At 43.3% G+C, this 26,449-nt stretch overlaps 1 protein-coding gene across 3 annotated transcripts in view; it reads left to right on the top strand.

The window, feature by feature from the left end:
* Positions 1-20,243, top strand: part of LOC112257948 (protein HID1) — a 30,781-nt gene extending 10,538 nt beyond the window's left edge. The window contains exons 4-20 of one of the 3 annotated variants that reach the window (XM_024431906.2): positions 4,857-4,973; positions 8,573-8,679; positions 9,253-9,369; positions 9,455-9,692; positions 10,041-10,097; positions 10,235-10,375; positions 11,579-11,669; positions 15,305-15,456; positions 15,691-15,769; positions 15,895-16,059; positions 16,436-16,527; positions 16,703-16,838; positions 17,156-17,382; positions 17,576-17,671; positions 17,822-17,913; positions 18,233-18,391; positions 18,927-20,243. In XM_024431906.2, the coding sequence (XP_024287674.1) occupies positions 4,857-4,973; positions 8,573-8,679; positions 9,253-9,369; positions 9,455-9,692; positions 10,041-10,097; positions 10,235-10,375; positions 11,579-11,669; positions 15,305-15,456; positions 15,691-15,769; positions 15,895-16,059; positions 16,436-16,527; positions 16,703-16,838; positions 17,156-17,382; positions 17,576-17,671; positions 17,822-17,913; positions 18,233-18,391; positions 18,927-18,990 (2,130 nt within the window). In that variant the 3' untranslated portion in view covers positions 18,991-20,243. Of the gene's footprint in view, positions 1-4,856; positions 4,974-8,572; positions 8,680-9,252; positions 9,370-9,454; positions 9,693-10,040; positions 10,098-10,234; positions 10,376-11,578; positions 11,670-15,304; positions 15,457-15,690; positions 15,770-15,894; positions 16,060-16,435; positions 16,528-16,702; positions 16,839-17,155; positions 17,383-17,575; positions 17,672-17,780; positions 17,914-18,232; positions 18,392-18,926 lie in introns of those variants that run through there. The other 2 variants (XM_024431916.2, XM_024431926.2) reach the window with 2 other exon arrangements.
* The last annotated feature ends 6,206 nt before the right edge of the window (positions 20,244-26,449 follow it).

Here is a 26,449-nt window from a genome sequence, read left to right as displayed (position 1 = left end):
TGCATCGTCTGTGGACCTATTTGGGCGGTAAGCAAATTGGAGTGGGTCTAGGGTGTCAGGTAGGGTGGAGGTGATATGGTCCTTGACTAGTCTCTCAAAGCACTTCATGATGACGGATGTGAGTGCTACGGGGCGGTAGTCGTTTAGCTCAGTTACCTTAGCTTTCTTGGGAACAGGAACAATGGTGTCCCTCTTGAAGCATGTGGGAACAGCAGACTGGTATAGGGATTGATTGAATATGTCCGTAAACACACCGGCCAGCTGGTCTGCGCATGCTCTGAGGGCGCGGCTGGGGATGCCGTCTGGGCCTGCAGCCTTGCGAGGGTTAACACGTTTAAATGTCTTACTCACCTCGGCTGCAGTGAAGGAGAGACCGCATGTTTTCGTTGCAGGCCGTGTCAGTGGCACTGTATTGTCCTCAAAGCGGGCAAAAAGTTATTTAGTCTGCCTGGGAGCAAGACATCCTGGTCCGTGACTGGGCTGGATTTCTTCCTGTAGTCCGTGATTGACTGTAGACCCTGCCACATGCCTCTTGTGTCTGAGCTGTTGAATTGAGATTCTACTTTGTCTCTGTACTGGCGCTTAGCTTGTTTGATAGCCTTGCGGAGGGAATAGCTGCACTGTTTGTATTCAGTCATGTTACCAGACACCTTGCCCTGATTAAAAGCAGTGGTTCGCGCTTTCAGTTTCACACGAATGCTGCCATCAATCCACGGTTTCTGGTTAGGGAATGTTTTAATTGTTGCTATGGGAACGGCATCTTCAACGCACGTTCTAATGAACTCGCACACCGAATCAGCGTATTCGTTAATATTGTTTTCTGACTGCAGGGATCAACAAAACATCTCCCAGTCCACGTGATGGAAGCAGTCTTGGAGTGTGGAGTCAGCTTGTTAAAATCCCCAGCTCGGACCAGCGTTGGACAGACCTTAGCGCGGGGGGAGCTTCTTGTTTTAGTTTCTGTCTGTAGGCAGGGATCAACAAAATGGAGTCGTGGTCAGCTTTTCCGAAAGGGGGCGGGGCAGGGCCTTATATGCGTCGCGGAAGTTAGAGTAACAATGATCCAGGGTCTTTCCACCCCTGGTTGCGCAATCGATATGCTGATAAAATTTAGGGAGTCTTGTTTTCAGATTAGCCTTGTTAAAATCCCCAGCTACAATGAATGCAGCCTTCGGATAAATCGTTTCCAGTTTGCAGAGTTAAATAAAGTTCGTTCAGAGCCATCGATGTGTCTGCTTGGGGGGATATATACGGCTGTGATTATAATCGAAGAGAAGCTTGTCTTCTAACAATGGCATAGTTAAAGTGGCTAGTTAAAGAATATGTTAATAATGAATGATGCAGTCGATGATATAGAGTACAGTATCTACGTATGCATATGAGATGAATAATGTAGGGGTAAGTAACATTATATAAGGTAGCATTGTTTAAAGTGGCTCTTGGTAGATAATGCGGTCTACATTTGATTGTGAGGAATTCTAAATCAGGTGAACAGAAGGATTTGAGTTCCTGTATGTTTCTTTCATCACACCATGTCACGTTGGCCATAAGGCATACGCCCCCGCCCCTCTTCTTACCAGAAAGATGTTTGTTTCTGTCGGCGCGATGCGTGGAGAAACCCGCTGGCTGCACCGCTTCGGATAGCGTCTCTCCAGTGAGCCATGTTAGACTATTTTCTTCATATCATGCTCCTTTAAACCTGTTTAAAATAAATAATGGATTTATTGTGAAGGTGTAGGCTATATTACATGGATTTATTATACTTTATTTTTTTTAAAGTAGATGTTCCAAAGATCTGCATTAGTGGCTTATAGGCTACCTGTGGAAGCCAGGAGATGCTAAATGTGTTTATTTCCATTACCGTGAGACCGACAGTTATTTGCTTGACTCTCACCAGCTGACGGAATGTCGTGACCGCTATAGCCCTAGTAGAACCTCCCCGTTACAGTCCATCTTCTTCCAGGGTTTTTTGCCTTATGAACACGGACCTGGTGTTGAGTCAGGTCACTGTCCCAGGCAGAGAACTCTTTTGAGGTGAGGTGGCTTCTCCCTCCATGTCTGCTAATTGTTGGACCAGCTGGGTCTCCTGTAACCTGGCCTGTAGAGCATCTCAGCCTGCCTGAACACTGTTCCTATTGTGTCGCCCTCCCCCATCCCTCCCTCCTGGCCAGTGGTTGAATTGGGTAGGTATTGGATAGCCTTTAATTAAAATGAGAGGCTGGATGGGTGAATGCCAAACTATTATGGGAGTCTGTGTGAATGCGGAACGGTTGTAGCAATCGGTGAGGCATTCTCTACTACAGACTGAACTGGTTGGGGTACTATGTTTTTCCCGATAGCTTCAAGGACCCAGGCAGTCACACACAGTCAGGCAGTTAAGGTGAAAGTGGCCTGAAGACCTGCTAAGTATTTGGAAAGGGTAGTACTATGGTCTCGAAACACAATTGAGTTTGATATGTTTTTGTCATGCTCGTTATTGATAATCCTTAACCCATTTTATACTACAATGTCAGATACAGTACCAGTCAAAAGTTTGGACACCTACGCATTCAAAGGGTTTTCTTTTGTTTTTACTATTTTCTACATGGTAAAATAATAGTAAAGAAAGTCAAACTTAGAAATAACACATGGAATCATGTAGTAGCCAAAAGTGTTAAACAAATCAAAATATATTTTTATATTTGAGATTTTTCAAAGTAACCCTCTTTGCCTTGATGGCAGCTTTGCACACTCTTGGCATTCTCTCAACCAGCTTCACCTGGAATGCTTTTCCAGCAGTCTTGAAGGAATTCCCACATGTGCTAAGCACTTGTTGATTGCTTTTCCTTCACTCTGCAGTTCAACTCATCTCAAACCATCGCAATTGGGTTGAGGTCAGGTGATTGTGGAGGCCAGGTCATCTGATGCAGCACTCCATCACTCTCCTTCTTGGTCAAATAGCCCTTACATAGTCTGGAGGTGTGTTGAGTCATTGTCCTGTAGAAAAACAAATGATATTCCCACTAAGCGCAAACCAGATGGGATGGGGTATCGCTGCAGAATGCTGTAGTAGCCATACTGGTTAAGTGTACCTTGCATTCCACCTACTCTGCATCTCACAAAGCCATGACGGTTGGAACCCAAAATCTAAAATTTGGAATCATCTGACCAAAGGACAGATTTTCACCGGTCTGTTGTCCATTTCTCATGTTTCTTGGTCCAAGCAAGTCTCTTCTTATTATTGGTGACCTTTAGTTGTGGTTTCTTTGCAGCAGTTCGACCATGAAGGCCTGATTTACGCAGTCTCCTCTGAACAGTTGATGTTGAGATGTGTCTTACTTGAACTCTGTGAAGCATTTATTTGGGATAATGAACTTATCCTCTGCAGCAGAGGTAAGTTTGGGTCATCCTTTCCTGTGGCGGTTCTCACGAGAGCCAGTTTCATCATAGCACTTGATGGTTTTTGTGACTGCACTTGAAGAAACTTTCAAAGTTCTTGACATTTTCCCCATTGACTGACCTCATGTCTTAAAGTAATGATGGAATGTCATTTCTCTTTGCTTATTTCAGCTGTTCTTGCTATAATATGGACTTGGTCTTTTACCAGATAGCCCTATCTTCTGTCGTCCACCCCTACCTTGTCACAACACAACTGATTGGCTCAAAAGCATTAATTCCACAAATGAACTTTTTCTCCCCAATTTCGTGGTATCCAATTGTTAGTAGTTACTGTCTTGTCTCATCGCTACAACTCATGAAGCTTGTTGAGAGAATGCCAAGAGTGTGCAAAGCTGTCATCAAGGCAAAGGGTGGCTAAGGTTATATTCTTCCTGTTTGGCCCTGTCCGGGGTGTCCTCGGATGGGGCCACAGTTTCTCCTGACCCCTCCTGTCTCAGCCTCCAGTATTTATGCTGCAGTAGTTTGTGTCGGGGGGCTAGGGTCAGTTTGTTATATCTGGAGTACTTCTCCTGTCCTATTCAGTGTCCTGTGTGAATTTAAGTGTGCTCTCTAATTCTCTCTTTCTCTCTCTCTCGGAGGACCTGAGCCCTAGGACCATGCCTCAGGACTACCTGACATGATGACTCCTTGCTGTCCCCAGTCCACCTGGCCGTGCTGCTGCTCCAGTTTCAACTATTCTGCCTTATTATTATTGGACCATGCTGGTCATTTATGAACATTTGAACATCTTGGCCATGTTCTGTTATAATCTCCACCCGGCACAGCCAGAAGAGGACTGGCCACCCCACATAGCCTGGTTCCTCTCTAGGTTTCTTCCTAGGTTTTGGCCTTTCTAGGGAGTTTTTCCTAGCCACCGTGCTTCTACACCTGCATTGCTTGCTGTTTGGGGTTTTAGGCTGGGTTTCTGTACAGCACTTTGAGATATCAGCTGAAGTACGAAGGGCTATATAAATAAATTAGATTTGATTTTGATTTGATTTACTTTGAAGAATCTCAAATGAAAAATATGTTAATTTGTTTAACACTTTTTTGTTACTACATGATTCCATGTGTTATTTCATAGTTTTGATGTCTTCACTATTATTCTACAATGTAGAAAATAGTAAAAATTAAGAAAAAACCCTGGAATGAGTAGGTGTGTCCAAACTTTTGACTGGTACTGTATACATGCACTATTAGTATCTAAAATACGCGTTCTTTCCTGTGGCCGAACTCTTTGTCTGTTTCCTAGCAAGATAAAAGTTATGAGGAGGAGGATTGTGTCCTAGGTTGAGCATGATGATGATGATGTCTGTCTCTCAGCAGGATGGTGATTATTATTATTTTGTCCTAGCAGGATGATTGTCTGTCTCCTAGCAGGATGAAGGCAAGGAGGAGGATTGTGTCCTAGGATGAGCATGATGATGTCTGTCTCCTAGCAGGATGAAGATAATGATGATGGAGCGAGGCCCCTGGCTGAGTCTCTCCTCCTGGCTGTATCTGACCTGCTCTTCTGTCCAGACTTCACCGTTCAGAGCCACAAGAGAGCCGGCCCGGTGAGTAACCTCATACAGAAACGCTATGAGAGGGGGCCTCCTGAGTGGCGCAATGGTCTAAGGCACTGCCTCGCTGTGCCACTAGAGATTCTGGGTTCGAGTCCAGCCTCTGTCGCAGCTGTGGGGCGGGGCACAATTTGGCCCAGCGTCATCCGGGTTAGGGGAGGGTTTTGCCTTTCCATTGAATTTTGTCTGCATTGTTCAATCCAAAATGGCTTTTTAAAGCTGTCATTGAAAATGTTTTATTTCCTATTACCAAGTCATTTACAGTTTCTATGCCTTTAGTTTTCCATGTAGACCAATTTATCAGTGAATTCTGATAAGCTATCCAAGGATTGTTCCATAATGTTGTGTTTTTAGGGAGTGATATTGGTTCTTGTTGAATACATTTCATTTTCTTCCGTATTGTTATAAACTATGAAGTTATTCTGGGGATGAGCATTCACATCTTCAATTGTACCCATTTGTTCTTCTAGTGCATTTAACTATATTTATTAAGAAAAAGCCTTGCGTAGCTAGTTCATACAATCCCACGTCTGGAAGGTTAAAACCACCCTCAGACGTAGAAAGATATAAAACGTTCCTTTTTTATTCAATACATTTTTAATTGGCCAAATAAAGTCTGTTATGACCGAGTATATATTTTTTAAAGAATGTCTTCGGTTAGGTAATTGGCCATGCCCTTCTGAATAGGCTTATTTAATTCAATCTGCTTTCATATTGTTGAGTAATGGAATAAAGTTATCTTTAAATATTTGTTGTTTGTTGTCACTTAGTAAGCATCCTAAGTATTTAAAGGATTGCTGCAGATCTTGAATTATTATTTTTATTTTCCTATTGCCATATTTTTTTCCCCACGTTAATTTTATATCTTGATTGTAGTATATTGGTCAGGTATCACAGGAGGTTATCTGCGAATAAGTTTAGTTTATATTCATGTTTACCATTACTGATACCCGTTATGTTTGGGTCTGGTTCAATTGCCAGTGCAAACAGGAGGGGGAGAGGGGACATCTCTGTCTTGTGACCCTGACCCTTTCTAAAGAAATTGAATCAGATAATGTACAGTATTATTTGTGTATATTATAGCTTTTTTTACAAGAGTCTTTTCCATATCAACAGCCATTATTGATAAACCTATAGCTTGTTTTTTGAGTATTGTATTAAACTGGAACATTTTATTGTATTTGTTTGTCAGTGTCAAATTTGAATAAATACCATTTGATATGTATCACATTTGGTAAGACTTTTGCCATTCTATTGCTTATAAGCTTTGTTATTATTTTGTTGACACAATTTAATAAACTTAAACTTGGGTCTATAATCAGTAAGAGACTCCAGATTTTCCTGGTTTTAATATAACTGAAATAACGGTTTGATACATGGAACTAGGAAGTACTGAATTGTGTGACGTGTGCTGTCATTTGTGTAAATAGAGGCGCTACTTTGTCCTAAAATGTTGAATAGAATTCTATGGGAATGCCATCCATTCCTTGTCATTTTCTCTGCATGAATATTTCTTCTTGGGTGATCTGCTTTTAGTGATTTATTTTTTTGTCTGCTGATAATTGCTTCAGAGTTGTTGAGTCTAAGAAGGCTATAGGGTCCGTCCAACTGTTTAATTTAAAGTTTGTATTTAATTTTGCGGGGGAAAATTGTAACTCAAGATCTGCTCACAAAAACGAGATTATGCAGACGTTCGCATTACTCTCAAATTAAGATTGGTTCCAAAGTGAACAGAATGTCCCATTAGACCCCTGTTGTGCTTCCATGCTGTGTGTAATGCACCTGTTAGCTCCCCTGTGCAGACTAGGCTCCAGGATTAATGAGTGACTCAAGTCCTGAGTGTGAGGTGAGGTGTGACCCTGGGCCATGTTTGTCAACTGGGCTGAGGAGGAGGAGGGTGGTGGACACTCCTTATCCACTGTGCAAACACCTATGCTGTTGTTTCCGGCCACACAGGGCCCAATGGTGTTTGACAGGGCCGTGAAAATAAAATGGTCACCCTCCACCCTCCCTATCCTCCAGTTGACCACTCACTCACAGCTACTCAACATACACACGTGCATGCACACGGAAATGTCACACTCAGTGGAGCACTTGATGGTGTGAGGAAAAAAATGGACAGCAGAGTTGTGTGGAGCAGAGTGGAGATGGAGAATAGCCAGGGGCTGTGTGTATTCTGTGTATCCCTATCGATTCAAGGATCCAGGCAGTCACACACAGGCAGTTAAGGCTGAATGACTGCTAACTATTTGGAAAGGCTAATTTGCTTGCCTGAGGAACATGCACAGACACACACACACACACCTATCACTACCAAGGTTAGAGTCTAACTATTGATTAGAGTGAATAATATCATGACAGAGTTCCTACACAACTGAATTTACTATAGTAATCTATGAAGATTAAAAATGGGGCTGCTGCTGACACTCCTAGGCAGTTAAAATCTCTCTCTGCAGAGGTGTTGAACAATAGGTGGGCAAAGTCAGATGAGTGCTCAGCTCAGGCCACTTGTAAAATCACAAGGTGGACAGAAGTGTGAACAAAGGCTGTGTCCCAAATGACACCCCATTCCCTATATAGTGCACTACTTTTGACGAAAGCCCTATAGGCCCTGGTCAGGAATAGTGATCTATATAAAGTAGGGATGGGCAACTTTGATGGGGATGGGAGCCATCAAAAATTGGAACTCAACATGAGCGGCAGGTCTGCGTACCCAGATCTGTACCCAGACATGTAGTCAGAGCCAGCCCTATCCTTTTGGGGGGGCCATAAGCAACATTTTGTTGGGCCCCAAACCCCCCCACCTTGCAAGCAAAACATTTCAGCGGCCCCCCGCTCTTGGCAGTGGAGAGAAGTTTTAGAGTTTATTTCCTGCAATTCTACATTTTGTTGTTGGGTATTGAGAAAATGTCCAGTTTTAAAGCAAGTTTGCTGAAATTCAACACATTTTGCCATTGGGTGGAGAGAAATATTTGCAGTTTTTACTATGATATCTGAATGAGAGTGGATTAAAAAAAATCAGTTGTGGCCCCCGGACGGTTATTCAACTATGATTATTACAAGTAATCGACAGGTAGCCTAGTGGTTAGCGCATTGGACCAGTAACCGAAAGGTTGCAAGATTGAATCCCTGAGTTGACAAGGTAAAAATCTGTCGTTCTGACCCTGAACAAGGCAGTTAACCCACTGTTCCTAGGCGGTCATTTAAAATAAGAATTTGTTATTATTGCCTAGTTAAATAAAGGTCCATTTAAAAAAAAAGTTTAGATAGCTGGCCGCTAGAGTAACTTTACAGTTTTCAAACTGACATTGGCTAATTGAGTGACAGTCAGTGACTGACATAACAAGAGAGAAACTGCTGATGCACAACCATATTTTGAAATAGCTCCTTTTGTATTATAATGCTCAACAGTAATTTGAGACCCTGACTAAGTCAGCCCGTCCATGTTTTATAGTAAACCAAACAATCATTGTTCTACATTAGTGTAACAACATTTTATTTGAATTTTGTAGGATTTCATGGAGAAAAAAAAAGAAAAAAAAACCCTGTTTGATTAGGTTTGAAGGTCACATCAGTGTTCTCTTGTTTCAAAGGACACAGAGGAGGACATGCAGTCGATAGACAGTTGTGAGTACATCTGGGAGGCAGGGGTGGGGTTCGCTCAGTCACCCCCTCTCGACTACATCCATGACCTCAACAGGTGAGATCACAGCACCAGGGGGGATGGAGAGAGGGCATCTCTGAATTCCTAGATCTACTTGTGTAGATATTAGAGGATTGGATAGATATAATTAGTACGGTGACAATTCCACTTGGCTTATCAGGGGGCAAGATGGAACTCCCACTACAATGCTTACACATATCCAACCCTCTCAGATCTACACAAGTGACTAGAGTAGTTGGGTTTCAGTTGGTGGTCAAAAATAATGTAAAATGACCAGGAATAATAATAACAATAATAATACAAATTTATTCAGAAATTCTGTTCCCAAGTATTCCCACAAATAGAAATTCACATGATCATGTCTCAATGTAATCAAGGTACAGTATGTATTTGAACTATCATTTCAATCTCCTTTTGTGCTTACTTGTGGTAAATTTGCGATGTACAAATTATTATAATTATTTTCTGAAACCTGACCGTTTGCTGGGATAAACTAAATCAACCCCGTGGTTAAATCTAGGTGCCTACCTCTGGCGTAGAGGGTAGGGGCAAGGGGTTGATTTGGAATTTACAAGATGTGTCCATCTTCCTCTCCACTGTCCTGGTCAGGACGGAGCTGCTGAAGCTGCTTCTGACCTGTTTCTCTGACGCCATGTACCTGCCCCCTTCTGCTGAGAACAACATCCTCAACCGCTGGGTTACCTTCTTCAGCTCTACAGATAACAGGTAACACACACACACTTTATGACTGATTTGGTTTGAAGTGTGTGTGTGTGTTACACTCATCCTAACTTCTTCTTCCCCCTCCCAGACATGCCCTGCCTCTCTTCACATCTCTCCTAAACGTGGTGTGCGCCTATGACCCAGTGGGGTACGGTATCCCCTACAACTACTTGATGTTCTCTGACTACCGAGAGGTGCTGGTGGAGCATGCTGTCCAGATCCTCATAGTGACTCTGGAGCACGAGGCCGGGGCAGCTGCAGCCACAGCTCAACACAAACTGGACCACTTACACTCCCTCTCCGCCTCTGCGATGGAAGACAAGGAGGTAAGAGAACCTGAATAGCTTCCCCAACAGACATCAAACTCCTTCCACAGAGGGCTGAGTGTCTGTGGGTTTTCACTCCTCCCTTGTACACGATTGATGAATTAAAGTCACTAATTAGTAAGGAACTCCCCTCATCTAGTTTTCTAGGTCTTAATTGAAAGGAAAAAAATAAAACCAGCAGTGACTAGGCCCTCTATGGTATGAGTTTGACACCCCTGCTTTACATCTCAGCTACTTGTGGAGAACTGGATAGGAATAAGCAACATGGTGGTAGCTCCAGCTTGCCTCTGGCCACGTGGAATTGTTAGTTGTTGTATCTGATAACATTTCTCTTCCTTGTGTTCTCAGCTTGTGGGACCAGACAACCTGTTTGTTAACTACCTGTCCAGGATCCATAGGGAGGAGGTAGGAGACTAATGTACACTGTTCAAACGGTCAAACCAGAGCCATATGACTCAATGGGTCAATCAGAGGTTCTTTTTTTAACCCTTCAAGTCACTGTAATTGATAGATTGTTGTTTTTCCTTCCTGTCTTTCCCCAGGACTTCAGCTTCATCCTGAAGGGCCTGGCCAGACTGATGACCAACCCTCTGATCCAAACCTACCTGCCCAACTCTACCAAGAAGATCCAGTTCCACCAGGAACTCCTGGTGCTCTTCTGGAAGCTCTGTGACTTCAACAAGGTTTGGACTGGAGCCCTAGCACCGGCATCCCCTCATTCCTATATTGAAGGATACAACAGTGCTGTAGTAGCCTTAATACTGTCCGAGATGGACTAGTAGTCTCACCCCATCACTTCTAGCCTGGTCCCAGATCTGTTTGGGACTTCAACAAGGTTTCGGAGCACACAGAGTTCTTCTGCCCTAAGACCATCCTAGGTCATATGGTTCTCAGTTTCTGTTCTAGCCTCACTCTTCACAGCTGTTTCCCCTTCTAGCCTCACTCTACACAGCTGTTTCCCCTTCTAGCCTCACTCTACACAGCTGTTTCCCCTTCTAGCCTCACTCTACACAGCTGTTTCCCCTTCTAGCCTCACTCTTCACAGCTGTTCCCCCTTCTAGCCTCACTCTATACAGCTGTTCCCCCATCTAGCCTCACTCTACACAGCTGTTCCCCCATTTAGCCTCACTCTATACAGCTGTTCCCTCTTCTAGCCTCACTCTATACAGCTGTTCCCCCATCTAGCCTCACTCTTCACAGGTGTTCCCCCATCTAGCCTCACTCTTCACAGCTGTTTCCAACATTAGTGGTCCTTAGTCATATATTTACAGTTCATTGAATAATAATAATTTTGCATCTCTCATTTCAGTTCATTAAGAACACTGAGGGGTGTCTAGAGAGTAGGGTAAAGTGGCACATCTGTGTTTGTTAGGTGCCACGTTCTTTGGAGCTCTGTGCTGCACACTGCCTCTCACATCCATTCACTTCTCAACACTTTCTGCATCCTGTTCCTCTACCGTTCTTCCCTCAACACTGTGCTACCTGGTACATGCCTCATTGCGTCGCACGTTGATTACATGTTTACATACTCCTCGCTCTCTCATCGGGTATGCACTGAGGAGATGAGGTGCCTTTTTAAAGTGTTTACCTAAATAAATGTAAACTTAAGTTTGCAGCTTCTCTAGAGGGCAAGGTCTTAACGATTCTGATAATAATTTAGTTTTAACTTTGACAAGTCTTGTCTAAAGTGTTTGTGTCTAACCTCTGAGTTTCTGTCTGTGACATTTTTAAGTACAGTACTGCTGTTCCTGTACGGTGTTGCACATGGTGTTGCACACCGTACAGGGGAGACTATTCATATACTATTGAAGCTCAACCTCTTACCCCCTTTGTGGGCTAAAAGGGATCCAAATTTTAAAAACATTTTTATTTTTTGTGTGTTTCAGAAGTTTCTGTTCTTCGTGTTAAAGAGCAGTGATGTTCTGGATGTCCTGGTGCCTATCCTGTTCTACCTGAATGATGCACGAGCTGACCAGTGTGAGTCACATAGAACTGTCTGAGTAGGTGGCACTGAGAGATATGGCAGCTCTGCTGTGGAACTTTGCAGTTACAAGCATTTCGCTACACCCGGAATAACATCTGCTAAATATAAATCAAATCAAATCAAATTTTATTTGTCACATACACATGGTTAGCAGATGTTAATGTGAGTGTAGCGAAATGCTTGTGCTTCTAGTTCCGACAATGCAGTAATAACCAACAAGTAATCTAGCTAACAATTCCAAAACTACTACCTTATAGACACAAGTGTAAGGGGATAAAGAATATGTACATAAATATATATGAATGAGTGATGGTACAGAGCGGCATAGGCAAGATACAGTAGATGGTATTGAGTACAGTATATACATATGAGATGAGTATGTAAACAAATTGGCATAGTTAAAGTGGCTAGTGATACATGTATTACATAAAGATGCAGTAGATGATATAGAGTACAGTATATACATATGAGATAAATAATGTAGGGTATGTAAACATTATATTAGGTAGCATTGTTTAAAGTGGCTAGTCATATATTTTACATAATTTCCCATCAATTCCCATTATTATAGTGGCTGGAGTTGAGTTGAGTCAGTGTGTTGGCAGCAGCCACTCAATGTTAGTGGTGGCTGTTTAACAGTCTGATGGCCTTGAGATAGAAGCTGTTTTTCAGTCTCTCGGTCCCAGCTTTGATGCACCTGTACTGACCTCGCCTTCTGGATGATAGCGGGGTGAACAGGCAGTGGCTCGGGTGGTTGTTGTCCTTGATGATCTTTATGGCCTTCCTGTGACATCGGGTGGTGTAGGTGTCCTGGAGGGCAGGTAGTTTGCCCCCGGTGATGCGTTGTGCAGACCTCACTACCCTCTGGAGAGCCTTACGGTTGTGGGCGGAGCAGTTGCCGTACCAGGGGGTGATACAGCCCGACAGGATGCTCTCGATTGTGCATCTGTAGATGTTTGTGTGCTTTTGGTGACAAGCCGAATTTCTTCAGCCTCCTGAGGTTGAAGAGGCGCTGCTGCGCCTTCTTCACGATGCTGTCTGTGTGGGTGGACCAATTCAGTTTGTCTGTGATGTGTACGCCGAGGAACTTAAAACTTACTACCCTCTCCACTACTGTTCCATCGATGTGGATAGGGGGGTGTTCCCTCTGCTGTTTCCTGAAGTCCACAATCATCTCCTTAGTTTTGTTGACGTTGAGTGTGAGGTTATTTTCCTGACACCACACTCCGAGGGCCCTCACCTCCTCCCTGTAGGCCGTCTCGTCGTTGTTGGTAATCAAGCCTACCACTGTTGTCATCTGCAAACTTGATGATTGAGTTGGAGGCGTGCGTGGCCACGCAGTCGTGGGTGAACAGGGAGTACAGGAGAGGGCTCAGAACACACCCTTGTGGGGCCCCAGTGTTGAGGATCAGCGGGGTGGAGATGTTGTTGCCTACCCTCACCACCTGGGGGCGGCCCGTCAGGAAGTCCAGTACCCAGTTGCACAGGGCGGGGTCGAGCTTGATGACGAGCTTGGAGGGCACTATGGTGTTAAATGCCGAGCTGTAGTCGATGAACAGCATTCTCACATAGGTATTCCTCTTGTCCAGGTGGGTTAGGGCAGTGTGCAGTGTGGTTGAGATTGCATCGTCTGTGGACCTATTTGGGTGGTAAGCAAATTGGAGTGGGTCTAGGGTGTCAGGTAGGGTGGAGGTGATATGGTCCTTGACTAGTCTCTCAAAGCACTTCATGATGACGGAAGTGAGTGCTACGGTGCGGTAGTCGTTTAGCTCAGTTACCTTAGCTTTCTTGGGAACAGGAACAATGGTGGCCTTCTTGAAGCATGTGGGAACAACAGACTGGGATAGGGATTGATTGAATATGTCCGTAAACACACCAGCCAGCTGGTCTGCGCATGCTCTGAGGGCGCGGCTTGGGATGCCGTCTGGGCCTGCAGCCTTGCGAGGGTTGACACGTTTAAATGTTTTCCTCACGTCGGCTGCAGTGAAGGAGAGTCCGCATGTTTTAGTTGCGGGCCGTGTCAGTGGCACTGTATTGTCCTCAAAGCGGGCAAAAAGTAATTTAGTCTGCCTGGGAGCAAGACATCCTGGTCCGTGACGGGGCTGGTTTTCTTTTTGTAATCCGTGATTGACTGTAGACCCTGCCACATACCTCTTGTGTCTGAGCCGTTGAATTGAGATTCTACTTTGTCTCTATACTGACGCTTAGCTTGTTTGATTGCCTTGCGGAGGGAATAGTTACACTGTTTGTATTCGGTCATGTTTCCGGTCACCTTGCCCTGATTTAAAAGCAGTGGTTCGCGCTTTCAGTTTCACGCAAATGCTGCCATCAATCCACGGTTTCTGGTTTGGGAATGTTTTAATCGTTGCTATGGGAACGACATCTTCAACGCACGTTCTAATGAACTCGCTCACCGAATCAGCGTATTCGTCAATGTTGTCTGACGCAATACGAAACATATCCCAGTCCACGTGATGGAAGCAGTCTTGGAGTGTGGAATCAGATTGGTGGGACCAGCGTTGAACAGACCTCAGCGCGGGAGCTTCTTGTTTTAGTTTCTGTCTGTAGGCAGGGATCAACAAAATGGAGTCGTGGTCAGCTTTTTCGAAAGGAGACTGGGGCAGGGCTTTATATGCGTTGCGGAAGTTGGAATAGCAATGATCCAAGGTTTTTCCAGCCCTGGTTGCGCAATCGATATGCTGATAAAATTTAGGGAGTCTTGTTTTCAGATTAGCCTTGTTAAAATCCCCAGCTACAATGAATGCAGCCTCCAGATATATGGATTCCAGTTTGCAAAGAGTCAAATAAAGTTCGTTCAGAGCCATCGATGTGTCTGCTTGGGGGGGAATATATACGGCTGTGATTATAATCGAAGAGAATTCCCTTGGTAGATAATGCGGTCGACATTTGATTGTGAGGAATTCTAAATCAGGTGAACAGAAGGACTTGAGTTCCTGTATGTTGTTGTGGCCACACCACGTCACGTTAACCATGAAGCATACGCCCCCGCCCCTCTTCTTACCAGAAAGATGTTTGTTTCTGTCTGCGCGATGCGTGGAGAAACCAGCTGGCTGCACCGACCAACCTTGTTGTCAAGAGACTGGACATTGATGAGGAGAATGCTAGGGAGTGGTGCACGATGTGCCCGTCTCTGAAATCTGACCAGAAGACTGCTTCGTTTCCCCCTTTTACGAAGTTGTTTTTTTGGGTCGCCGGCTGGGATCCATTCCGTTGTCCTGGGTGAAGGGCAGAACATAGGATCCGCTTCGCGAAAGTCATATTCTTGGTCGTACTGATAGTGAGTTGACGCTGCTCTCATGTTCAGTAGTTCTTCTCGACTGTATGTAATGAAACCTAAGATGACCTGGGGTACCAATGTAAGAAATAACACGTAAAAAAACAAAAAACTGCATAGTTTCCTAGGAACGCGAGGCGAGGCCATCTCTGTCGGCGCCGGAAAGTATACATATGTAGGTGACCAATAAAATGTGATTTGTGTGCATGTTCCGAATGCAGTCTGTGTATGTTTTGGGATTGTTGGGTACTAGGTGTACATGCACTCTGTCTTAGTTTATAGTGTGTGTTTGTGTGACATGCACTGTGTGTGTGTGTGTGTGTGTGTCTGCAGCTTGTGTGGGCCTGATACACATTGGTGTCTTCATCCTGCTGCTGCTGAGTGGAGAGAGGAACTTTGGTGTGCGTCTGAATAAAACCTACTCGGTACGGATCCCCATGGACATCCCTGTGTTCACTGGAACACATGCTGATCTGCTCATCATGGTGAGTAGTGCTACTGGTGCTGTCTGGATGGGAGATTTCTCAGTGCTTCCCTGGATGGGAGTGGGGTGAGGGAATTATATATTTTACATGCTCTGATGAAAGTCTTTGTTGACCGAAAAGCTTGGCACATAAACTGAAACTACCACTGATTCAAGTGTGTGGAGACTATTCATAGTACACTATTAAGGTAACTGTGCACAGTTGCCTTATGTTAGTTCATTTGTGATTGTCTAGATTTTCCACAAAATCATCACAGGTGGACACCAGCACCTGAAGCCTCTCTTTGACTGCCTGCTTACCATCATAGTGAATGGTGAGCGCTCCTATTCTATTTAAATCTGTGGGTGAGTGTCTGACTGTCAGTGAAATGGTCACCACCTGTTGGCAGCATCTGGGTATTACAGTTTCTTGACACCAGTACTCCACCATCCTCCACAGTGTCTCCCTACCTGAAGAGTCTGTCCATGGTAGCAGCCAACAAGCTGCTCCACCTCCTGGAAGCTTTCTCCACCAACTGGTTCCTGTTCTCTGCCTCCCAGAACCATCATCTGATCTTCTTCCTGCTCGAGGTCTTCAACAACCTCATACAGTATCAGTTTGATGGTAAGGCCTGGCTGTAGCTAGCTCGGGTCCCATATCTGATTGTGCTATCTTGCCAAACATGGCAATGAGTGACAAGGAGTTGGCAAGACAGCACAAAGTGATCTGGGACCCAGGCTCTATAGTCTCACATTGTCAGTCGTCACAAAGTAGTAGAGCAAACCTGGGGTCATGAGGCTAGGTTGGCTCACTCCTCCAAAGATTTTACCAAGCACTGACTGGGCAGTATGGGAACTACACCATCTCTTGGTGGATATTGGAATTGTTTCAACATGGTTGACTTTAAATGACCAGAACATAAACTGCCACACTGACACTATTTAAGAGCACTTTTCTTTACATTATAAACCTGCCCACTGTTTGTTCCTCCCCCCTCCAGGTAACTGTAACCTGGTGTACACCCTCATCCGCAAGCGCAACATCTTCCATCAGCTGGCCAATCTGACCTCTGACCCGGTCACTATCCACAAGGTAAAGAGAGAGAGAATGTGCTCTCTAATGTAAAAGTCTAAACCATACAACTTTGTCCATGTTACAACAAACAGTGGATCTTAAAATGAAAAAGGGGCCAGCACTCACTTGACACAGTTGCAGTTGAATCATTGAAGCTTTTATTGATCATTTTCTTCTCCATCCACATAACAAGGCCCTAGAGATGAAGAAGACGACATTGGCTCATATCTCCCGTACCAACTCCCAGGAGACCATCCCCATGGATGGGTCCCGACCGGCCGTCCCAGCTGAGCCAGGGACCCTCAAAGCCAGCCTCGTGGCAATACCAGGTACCCCCTCTCCTCTTTGGAGCTCTCCATGCATGCATGTATTTTGCAAAGCACATTTCCCTATGGTATGCTACTGTTTTCTATTAACTTGGCTTTGCCAGTTGTCCACTAAGCTTCACTAACTTATAACCTATCACTCTACAACTCAGTTCATCACAGATATTGGAATTCTCTCAGCCCTTTTTATTAAAAAAAACAGCAGTTGATTTGGTTTAGTCATTTTCACCAAATATCATAGCAATCCCTTATTTGACATCAGTTTTGTTCCATTGTTAGAAACCATTGAACAATTCTCTAAGAATCTGCTGTCACTGTAGCTATTGACAAGCTGACAAAGAAGGCTCAGGTCTCTGAGGATGGCACCATGGTCTGTCTCCAGCACAACACACACTCTCCACAGATGACCGCTGACCAGCATACACACAGCCTGCAGCCTCAAACGGCTGATGACCAGCACAAACACTCTCCACAGTCCTCTGACACCAACACCAGTGGTATAGCAGGAGCCAGCAACACAGAGTCCAACTCAGGGAGAGACAATGAGGTAAGAGCTCTGATTGGGGAGACTCATGAACCCAGCTCACTGGAAATCAATCCATGGGGGAATGATTTAGTGAATTACGAACATGTATCAGGACAAAATATATACAGAATGCAACTTCTCAGTGACATGATTTTGTAAAGAAAATGCTGTTGAGCTTAGTGATGACCACAATGGTTATTCTTATTCCTGTCAGGAGGCTTTTCCACCAGTGTCAGACCCAGCCAGGGGTTGTTTGTCCAGAGTGTGTGTGTCAGCATCAGCTACATACTGGAACCCTACTCCAGACTGGGTAAGAGAACTCCCTCCCCTTTCCATCCAACCCTAAACATAGAGTACATTCACAGCTGGGGTGTTATGTACATCATTGGTAAGATCTTTCCTTCTCTCCCTCCCGATAGATGGTGACCTGCTCTCCTTTCTCTGTACTGTTCTCCGTCAGGTCCTCTCCTGGAAGAGTAAGCTTCCTCTCCAGACGATCATGAGGCTGCTACAAGTCCTGGTTCCTCAGGTGGAGAAGATCTGCATAGACAAGTAAGGGAGAAGGATCCTAATCTTTCCAACAATGTAAAATGGGCGGGGGGAGGGGGTTACTTTTCAATTCAAGAGAGTATGACAGAGCATTTGTAGGATCTTTTGATTGTGTAACCCATAACTGACCAGAACACAGAGTGATCAATATCATTCCCCAGAACTGGATTAGCATGGATGAGATATACCTATCCTTTTAATCTAACCTGCCCAGGAACTACAGTTAAAAATGAGCCATTTGGATGAAACAGGCACTTTGACAGTATTGTTGATTAATGTGCACTGTCCCTGTAAAACTAAAGTATATGTTTTTCTCTTCCAGGGGCTTGACAGATGAGTCAGAGATCCTGAAGTTCCTGCAGCATGGTACCCTGGTGGGCCTGCTGCCTGTGCCACACCCCATCCTCATCAGGAAGTACCAGGCTAACGCGGGCACTGCCATGTGGTTCCGCACATACACGTGGGGTGTCATTTACCTACGGTAAGCAACATGGGTCAAATGAAAAGTGAAAGATTAAAATATTTGATTGTAATGACAGTAAATACTTGTAGTATAAGACCCAATCCATGTACAGAATGAATGTGATTAAGTTAAGATCTACTTTGGAGTAATTACAAAAGAGCAGTGCAGGGTATTCCCGAATTGCCGAATCCCAAAAGCAGGATTATTAAATTGGCCAGCTAACTTTGATTAATAGCCACATAACTTGATTTTCTGGTTGATAAAGAAATCAACATTTGTATATTGGCTGTTGTCAAGTCAGTTAAACATTATCATTATATTTCTCAAGATGATTTCAAGCAATTTTGGTCATCTGGCTAACTATTTTTGATCCAGCTATCTTTACCAGCTCCCAGGTCTAGGAATAAAGTGTACCAGCTGGTGGTCAGCAGTGTGTTTGTCACATCTACTTGCCGAGTCAATTATTCCATGACTCACAGGTGATTGTGAGTGATTCTCTCAAATTGAATCTGATCTTTATTAACTCCTTTCCCCTGGGCTTTTGTTACCGTAGTAACGTGGATCCTCCAATCTGGTACGACACCGACGTCAGACTGTTTGAGATCCAGAGGATCTAACTGGAGGAGGAGAAGAGGTCTCTACGACTGCGTCTGAAATAGCACCCTGTCCCCTATATAGTGCATAGCTTTTGACAGGAGCCCTATGGACCCTTGTCAAAAGTAGTGCACTATATAAGGGGATAGGGTGCTATTTGGGAAGCACACTGTGTCTCTCTGGAACTGGGTTGTCTGGCTGGTTCCCCCTCAGAACCACAAACTCATAACCGTCTCCTACCCATCTTCAAACCTGAACAGAAGTCTGGATGAGGAAGAGGACAGATGAAGATTAAACGGACATACCTGCTCTAGAAAACAAGAATTGACAGTTTTTTTCCCTGCATTTTGTTTCTTGCCAAACCTGTAAATCATCATGTAATAAACCACTTTTCCTACAAGCTGTCTGCTACTACAACTGCCAAAAGATCTGCCATATCAAACCTCTACTGGTGTGTATTTTCTATGTCAGTATATTCCTTCACTTCTTCAACCTTGATGTAACTTTTTTTTCCAAACAAAAACCATGTATACACTACCGTATGTATACGTTAGGTAATCTGCCATTTAAGTTTTTAGATTATGTATTGCACTTATTTTCAGTATCTCCTTTTTCAGGGAGCTTCATTTTTCCCCTATTATCGCTGTAACATTTATTTTTTATTTTGGTGTGAAATAGACTTAGGTTAGCGTGAGCCTCACTAAAGGATGCAGCTTTAAGAAACCTGTCACGACTGAATTAAAAAGGCAGACTAGTGCTGAATCCCAAATCGCCCCTCCAATTCTGTGTTCACGTGCCCCATTCGCCATATGCACACATTGTGCTGGGGGTGTGAAAATAATGGCTGGCTAATTAGATCCCCCGATAGCCACTTTGACCGAGTCAGCTATGCTCTCCGCTTCAGAGTGATGTGGTATACCATAACTCACTGCATTATTTTTGAGTTTGCGTAATTTCTCACAAAATAAATGCGGTGTGGCTTGTTATGAGCCACCTGTATTTGTGTCTAATGTTGAGGCTTTACACATGTAACATGAAATACTTCCCACATTAAATGTTTGTTACCAATGTTTATATCTTGTAAAATGACAGGGATTTTTCTCATTTGAATTTAATGCGTGTTTTATTATTGAAACGTGGAACATGAATTGCATCATTCAAGTCACAAGTGTTCTGAAGTTGATGGGTTTCTTCGATTCCCCTCGCCACTCTTGAAGTCCCCCTCTGTTTCACCAGAAACACATGACAATGGATGGCCTTCCAGCGAGTTGGTAGGGGCGAGTGGCTGGTTTGCAGTTCACCATAGGTGCACTGACCAGGACATTTGTGAACTGACAGATGGAGTCAGGGAGGGATATCTTTATGGAATGCATTGGCTTTTGAACTGCAGGCAAATTACATTCTGTGTCTGATTTCATAATGTCAATATTTTCATAAAGTAACTTCTACAGGATATCATATGAAACAAATCATTATATAAATGAAGAATCAATGTACACATGTAATTGATGTCAAAACATAGTGGGTCAAGTATTTGTTCATGTAATTTCATAATTCCCATAAGTGTAACATTAATTGAATTCACTTAGTCTATTTTATGAGATTTTGTAAGATTATTATTTGCATAAAATAGACAGAGACCAGTCTTATCAAAATTAGATAATAGTATTTATTCTCGGAGCGCGCTGCCATGAAACCACGAACAACAGTTTATATACAAAATATGACGTCATAGGTTATAAAATGTCCTTCCTCCTATCGACCAGGACCCAACAGGTTCAAAAGGTTATTCCCACCCTCTCGCTCGCTCACTCCAGACACACAGTTAAATCAAGATTAAACTTCTGAAGTCTTCATCTATTACTATTCAACAGAGAGTTCCAGCTAATGGAAAACCTAGGAAAACACTCAATGCCTTATCTAAACATCCCAGAGCTAAGTTGAGTCGGTTCAACCATAGGTTAACTATCCTTTCTGCTTACTTAAAACCCACAATCCATTTCCTCCCCAACCTAGCTGGAATGGTATTTATTAATCAGATATAATAAAACAGAGTAGATTAGTTAATTAATTAGTTATAGTTCTATTTAAAATGTAGATATTGTTTAGTCATTATTCATAAAATTCCTAACAGTATTATAAACATTGACAGTTTTAAAATGTTCCCAGTTTTTTTTTTATCCATAAAGGAAATGTTTAGATCATCTTTACAGTTATTTGATATTTAGCTAGTCCCTAGTAGTCAGTCTGCACAACTTTTCACCAAGGACAAGGAAATGTGGAGGGATCTCATTGTGGCCGTATGTCCCAGAATAAATGTAAGTCAGTTTGTTCCAGCAGAAGAGAGAGAGGAGAGGAGAGGGGGAAAATGGCACTGTAGTCAGCCCTATCCATCATGCTGTGATGGGTAGCTCCATTTAGGGCTTCCACAGAGTGCATACTGTAGAAGAATCCAAGAGTCTGTCCCATGTTGACCAGGACAAACCAGGCTGAGAAGCCATGAGAACTGCTTCCCCAGGCAGTTCTCAAACTGGGTCTGGGCTCCAAACGCTGGGATCACCCACAGCTGAGGAGGGGAGAGAAAAGGTAAGGGGACAAATTTAAATTGAAAAAGGGATAGGGTGTAAATATGAGCCTGATCCCACATGTGTATGCACTTTCTTGCCAATTCCTATTTTATTTATTTTACTAGGCAAGTCAGTTAAGAACTAATTCTTATTTTCAATGACAGCCTAGGAACAGTGGGTTAACTGCCTGTTCAGGGGCAGAACAACAGATTTGTACCTTGTCAGCTCAGGGATTCAAACTTGCAACCTTTCGGTTACTAGTCCAACGCTCTAACCACTAGGCTACCTTGCCGTCCCAAAGAGAAAGCATGGGAGTTGGCAAGAAAGCACAAACAGATCTGGGATCAGGCTAGGTAAATATTGTGTAACATGACACTATAAGCCCAGAGACATAATAGCCTCAGCATTACTCATTACAATGATATTGGAGAGAATGAGGATGGCACAGATCTCCTGTGTGGCTCTCATGCTGCCTTTCCTCTCCAGTAGAGCTATACCTCCTGCTTAATCCATGTCTTTATTTTTCTCTATGGTCTTCGTCTTCTGCTTTGGGACAAGAGAAGGGTCATATTTTCAGTGTGTAACTATAAATACATGTGTAACTATAGTTTAGATAGTAATGATATATGAGTTATGATATGAGTATGCTGCTACCTGAGTGCACATTTTGAATAATGATGGCTCGATGAATACATGCTTGTTCATCTCTTTTATATTTTAAATAAGCAATTAGTTAGCTAATCTTGTCCAGGGGCAGTTGGAGTACTCAACATTACGTAAACCATGAAGAAGACAAAGAAGACTCGCCTTGAATTTGATGCTCCTCTCCTTTCTTCTTGGCGAGGGCCAGGCTGGGTATCGGTGGAGGCCCTCGGAGATGATGTTCTGCAGCAGGTGCTCCAACAGGCTGAGAAGGGAGTAGGAAAGATCCAGGCTTCCCAGAGTCCCGCTAGGCCCCACCGCCAGAGCAGCCACCAGAGAGAAATTGGACAGGGCCAGCTGACCCAGGGCTGTACCAACCAAGAGGGACACATCCAGGCTACATGTGGGATTATGTCCCCCCTCCTTTTACCTCCTATCCAGTTTATGGACCAACATGCCAGCCAGGGAGCAGAGGGACATGATTGGCATCACAGCTAGATGGTAGCCGTAGAACATCAGAAACACAGTGCCGGTGCTGGAGCTGGTTCACCCAGACTTGGTACAGGATGGTTCAGAATGAAGACAGCCTGCTTTCTCTGCTACCGCACGGCAAGTGGTAACGGAGCGCCAAGTCTAGGACCAAAAGGCTCCTTAACAGTTTCTACCCCCAAGCCATAAGACTGCTGAACAATTGATCAAATGGCCACCAGACTATTTACATTGACACCCTCCAATTAGTGTTGTACACTGATGCTACTCACTGTTTATTATCTATGCATAGTCACTTCACCCCTACATAATTGTACAAATTACTTTGACTAACCTGTACCCCTACACATTGACTCTGTACCGGTACCCCCTGTATATAGCCTCGTTATTGTTATCTTATTGTGTTACTTTTTATAATCTTTTACTTTAGTTTATTTCATAAATATTTTCCTAACTCTTTCTTGAACTGCAATGTTGGTTAATGTTTACCTTTACATTTAGTTCAGTATGTATATTAGTTAGTAATTCAGGTATAGCACCTCCTAAATCATCTGACTCAGGCCCAGCCCAGTGGAACTACGTTCCTTGTGATAATACAGTACATCAAAGAAAAAAGAAACCATGATGAAAGCCAAGAGGCCGACACATAAGCTTTAATATAATAAGTGATGTGAGCACGAGCAGTGTGCAGCTTTCTCTTTTTTGAAGTTATTGCTTTATTCCCATGCACCTGCAATGAGATAACTCAGATGTGCGAGTGCTTTTGGTGGATTTTTATAATAACTGGTCCAACACTGAATGTGTTTTAGTTGTGTAAGAATACACTATATACCTGTGTCAGAACTGTCCGAGCTGTTGGACAGATCCCCACTGAGAGTGACCATCAGCCTAGACCTAGCAGAACAACACCAACACACACAAACAATCACATTGTTTTTCCTTGTTTGCTTTGTAGGTCCCTATAGACAATGCAAATTCTGAAGACCTATAATACGATGATAAATGTGTTTCTTAAGTCAAATGAAATTGAGAGGCATGCACCTGGTGATGATCTTGTAAATGCAGTCTTTGGAGTGAGCCCACAGCAAATAGGTCTAGTGCTTCTACACCTGCATTGCTTGCTGTTTGGGGTTTTAGGCTGGGTTTCTGTAAAGCACTTTGTAACATCGGCTGATGTAAAAAGGGCTTCATAAATACATTTGATTGATTGAAAGAAAATACATTCATTTAAACAGTAATACAAGGACATTTCATGGAGACAAATTCAAAATAAAGGTCCCTATTAAAAATGCTATCACAAGGAGACTAGCCTGTTTAAATATATATTGAAACCTTTTGAAATTAATGAAACAATGAATTGAAACAAATCAGGAAAAATATAATTTAGTGGAAATAAAGGCCAATGATTGATGACTACCTGTAGCCCAAGAAAGGGAACCTCGACGATGTGGGCGAGAACATTAGCAGTCGGCTTACACTTCATCATCAAGGCATAGTAACCCATCCTGAAGATATGCAGCAGGAGACTGAAAACACCAAACAGAATCAGGACCACTGGCAGAGCAGGGAGACAGGGGGCAACCAAAAACAAGTTTTAGTTTAGATTGCGTCCCACATGGTATCAAATTCGCTTTAAAGTGCACTACTTTTGAATAGAGCCCTATTGAAACAGGGTGCCATTTGAGACATCTTTTGTTGAAGCATTTCAAATAATGGTTTGTGATCTGATAGTTATCCTAACTACACATTGTCACAATATAGAAGCTATCCTTATAGAACTAACTGATTGTCCCTATTGAATTACTGAGGCCCACCCTGCACTCAACCACTTTATAATACATTTGGGAATGGATGTTGGAAGTATAGCTATACATCAATGTGTTTGTATCCGTCCCTCTGTAGACATACAGCCTGGTAGAATCGTAGAATACAATAAGGGGGATCACATCTATACTGTATTCATGTTAAGGGAAATGTTAACTTTCGTCTGAGGCCAAAAAAGACGGGAAATTCTAAATCTAAATTGGACATATGGACTAACAAGGCTTTTCAGCATCAGCAGCTTGACTACTGCTTGAGTATTGTAGCTTTATTGAAATTGGACCTGTGCACTAACAAGGCTTTTCAGCATTAGCAGCTTGACTACTGCAGCTTTATTGAAATTGGAACTACCCACTAACAAGGCTTTTCGGCATGAGCAGCTTCACTACTGCTAGAGTACTGTAGCTTTATTGAAATTGGGTGTATGCACTAACAAGGCTTTTCAGCATCCGCAGCTTGACTAATGCTAGAGTACTGTGGCTTTATTGACATTGGACCTATGCACTAACAAGGCTTTTCAGCATACACAGCTTGACTACTGCTAGAGTACTGTAGTTTTATTGATCTACTGTACTTCAACAACAGATGTACTCACATTGGATGGGTTGATAAGAATTCAAACCTTCTCTCAAACAGCCTAATTCCCTAATACATATTCTTAGAGGAGGTATACCCCATTAATGTATACTGAATAAAAATATAAAACATGCACCAATTTTAAAGATTTTTCTGAGTTACAGTTCATATAAGGAAATTGGTCAATTTAATTATATTCATTAGGCCCTCGTATATGGATGTCATATGACTGGGAATACAGACATGCATCTGTTGGTCACAGATGCAAGTAGGGGTTGGATAAGAAAACCAGTCAGTATTTGCTGTGACCACCATTTATCTCATGCAGTGCAACACACATCTCCTTCGCATAGAGTTGATCAGGCTGTTGATTATGGCCAGTGGAATGTTGTCACACTCCTCTTCAATAGGCCCGAACATTAACATGCTGAAACATGAGGTGATGGAGGTGGATGAATGGTACGACAATGGGGCTCGGGATCTCGTCATGGTATCTCTGTGCATTCTAATTGCCATAGAGAAAATGCAATTGTGTTCGTTGTCTGTATTTTATGCCTGCCCATACCATAACCCCACCGCCACCATGGGGCACTCTGTTCACAATGTTGACATCAGCAAACCACTCGCCCACACAATGCCATACAAGTGGTCTGAAGTTCTGAGGCCGGCTGGACGTACTTCCAAATTCTCGAAAACAATGTTTCATAGAGAAATTAACATTAAATTCTCTGGCATTAAGCTTTGGTGGACATTCCTGCAGTCAGCATGGCAATTGCCTTGCTGTGGCATTATGTTGTGTGACCTTCTTCTTACCAAACCACATGACCTTTGTTTTGGAGGTGTTCAGAACAAGGTTAAGGGCAGAGAAAGCTTGTTGGACATTAAGAAAGCGTTTAAAACAAAATGCTGGCAGGGGGCAGTTGAGTATAAGACTGTATCATCTGCATATAAATGGATGAGAGAGCTTCCTACTGCCTGAGCTATGTTGTTGATGTAAATTGATAAGAGCGTGGGGCCTAGGATCGAGCCCTGGGGTACACCCTTGGTGACAGACAGTGGCTGAGACAGCAGATGTTCTGACTTTTTACACTGCACTCTTTGAGAGAGGTAGTTAGCAAACCAGGCCAAAGACCCCTCAGAGACATCAATACTCCTTAGCCGGCCCACAAGAATGGAATGGTCTACCATATCAAAAGCATTGGCCAAGAATAGCAGCACAACATTGCTTAGAATCAAGGGCAATGGTGACATTATTGAGGACCTTTAAGGTTGCAGTGGTACATCCATAACCTGAGTGGAACCCAGATTGCATACCAGAGAGAATACCATAGACATCAAGAAAGCCAGTCAGTTGATAATTGACACGTTTTTCCAGCACTTTTGACAA

The sequence above is a fragment of the Oncorhynchus tshawytscha genome, linkage group LG01 (genome assembly GCF_018296145.1).
Source record: "Oncorhynchus tshawytscha isolate Ot180627B linkage group LG01, Otsh_v2.0, whole genome shotgun sequence".
Classification (NCBI taxonomy): Eukaryota; Metazoa; Chordata; class Actinopteri; order Salmoniformes; family Salmonidae; genus Oncorhynchus; species Oncorhynchus tshawytscha.
This window is presented reverse-complemented; position numbering and strand designations above follow the sequence as displayed.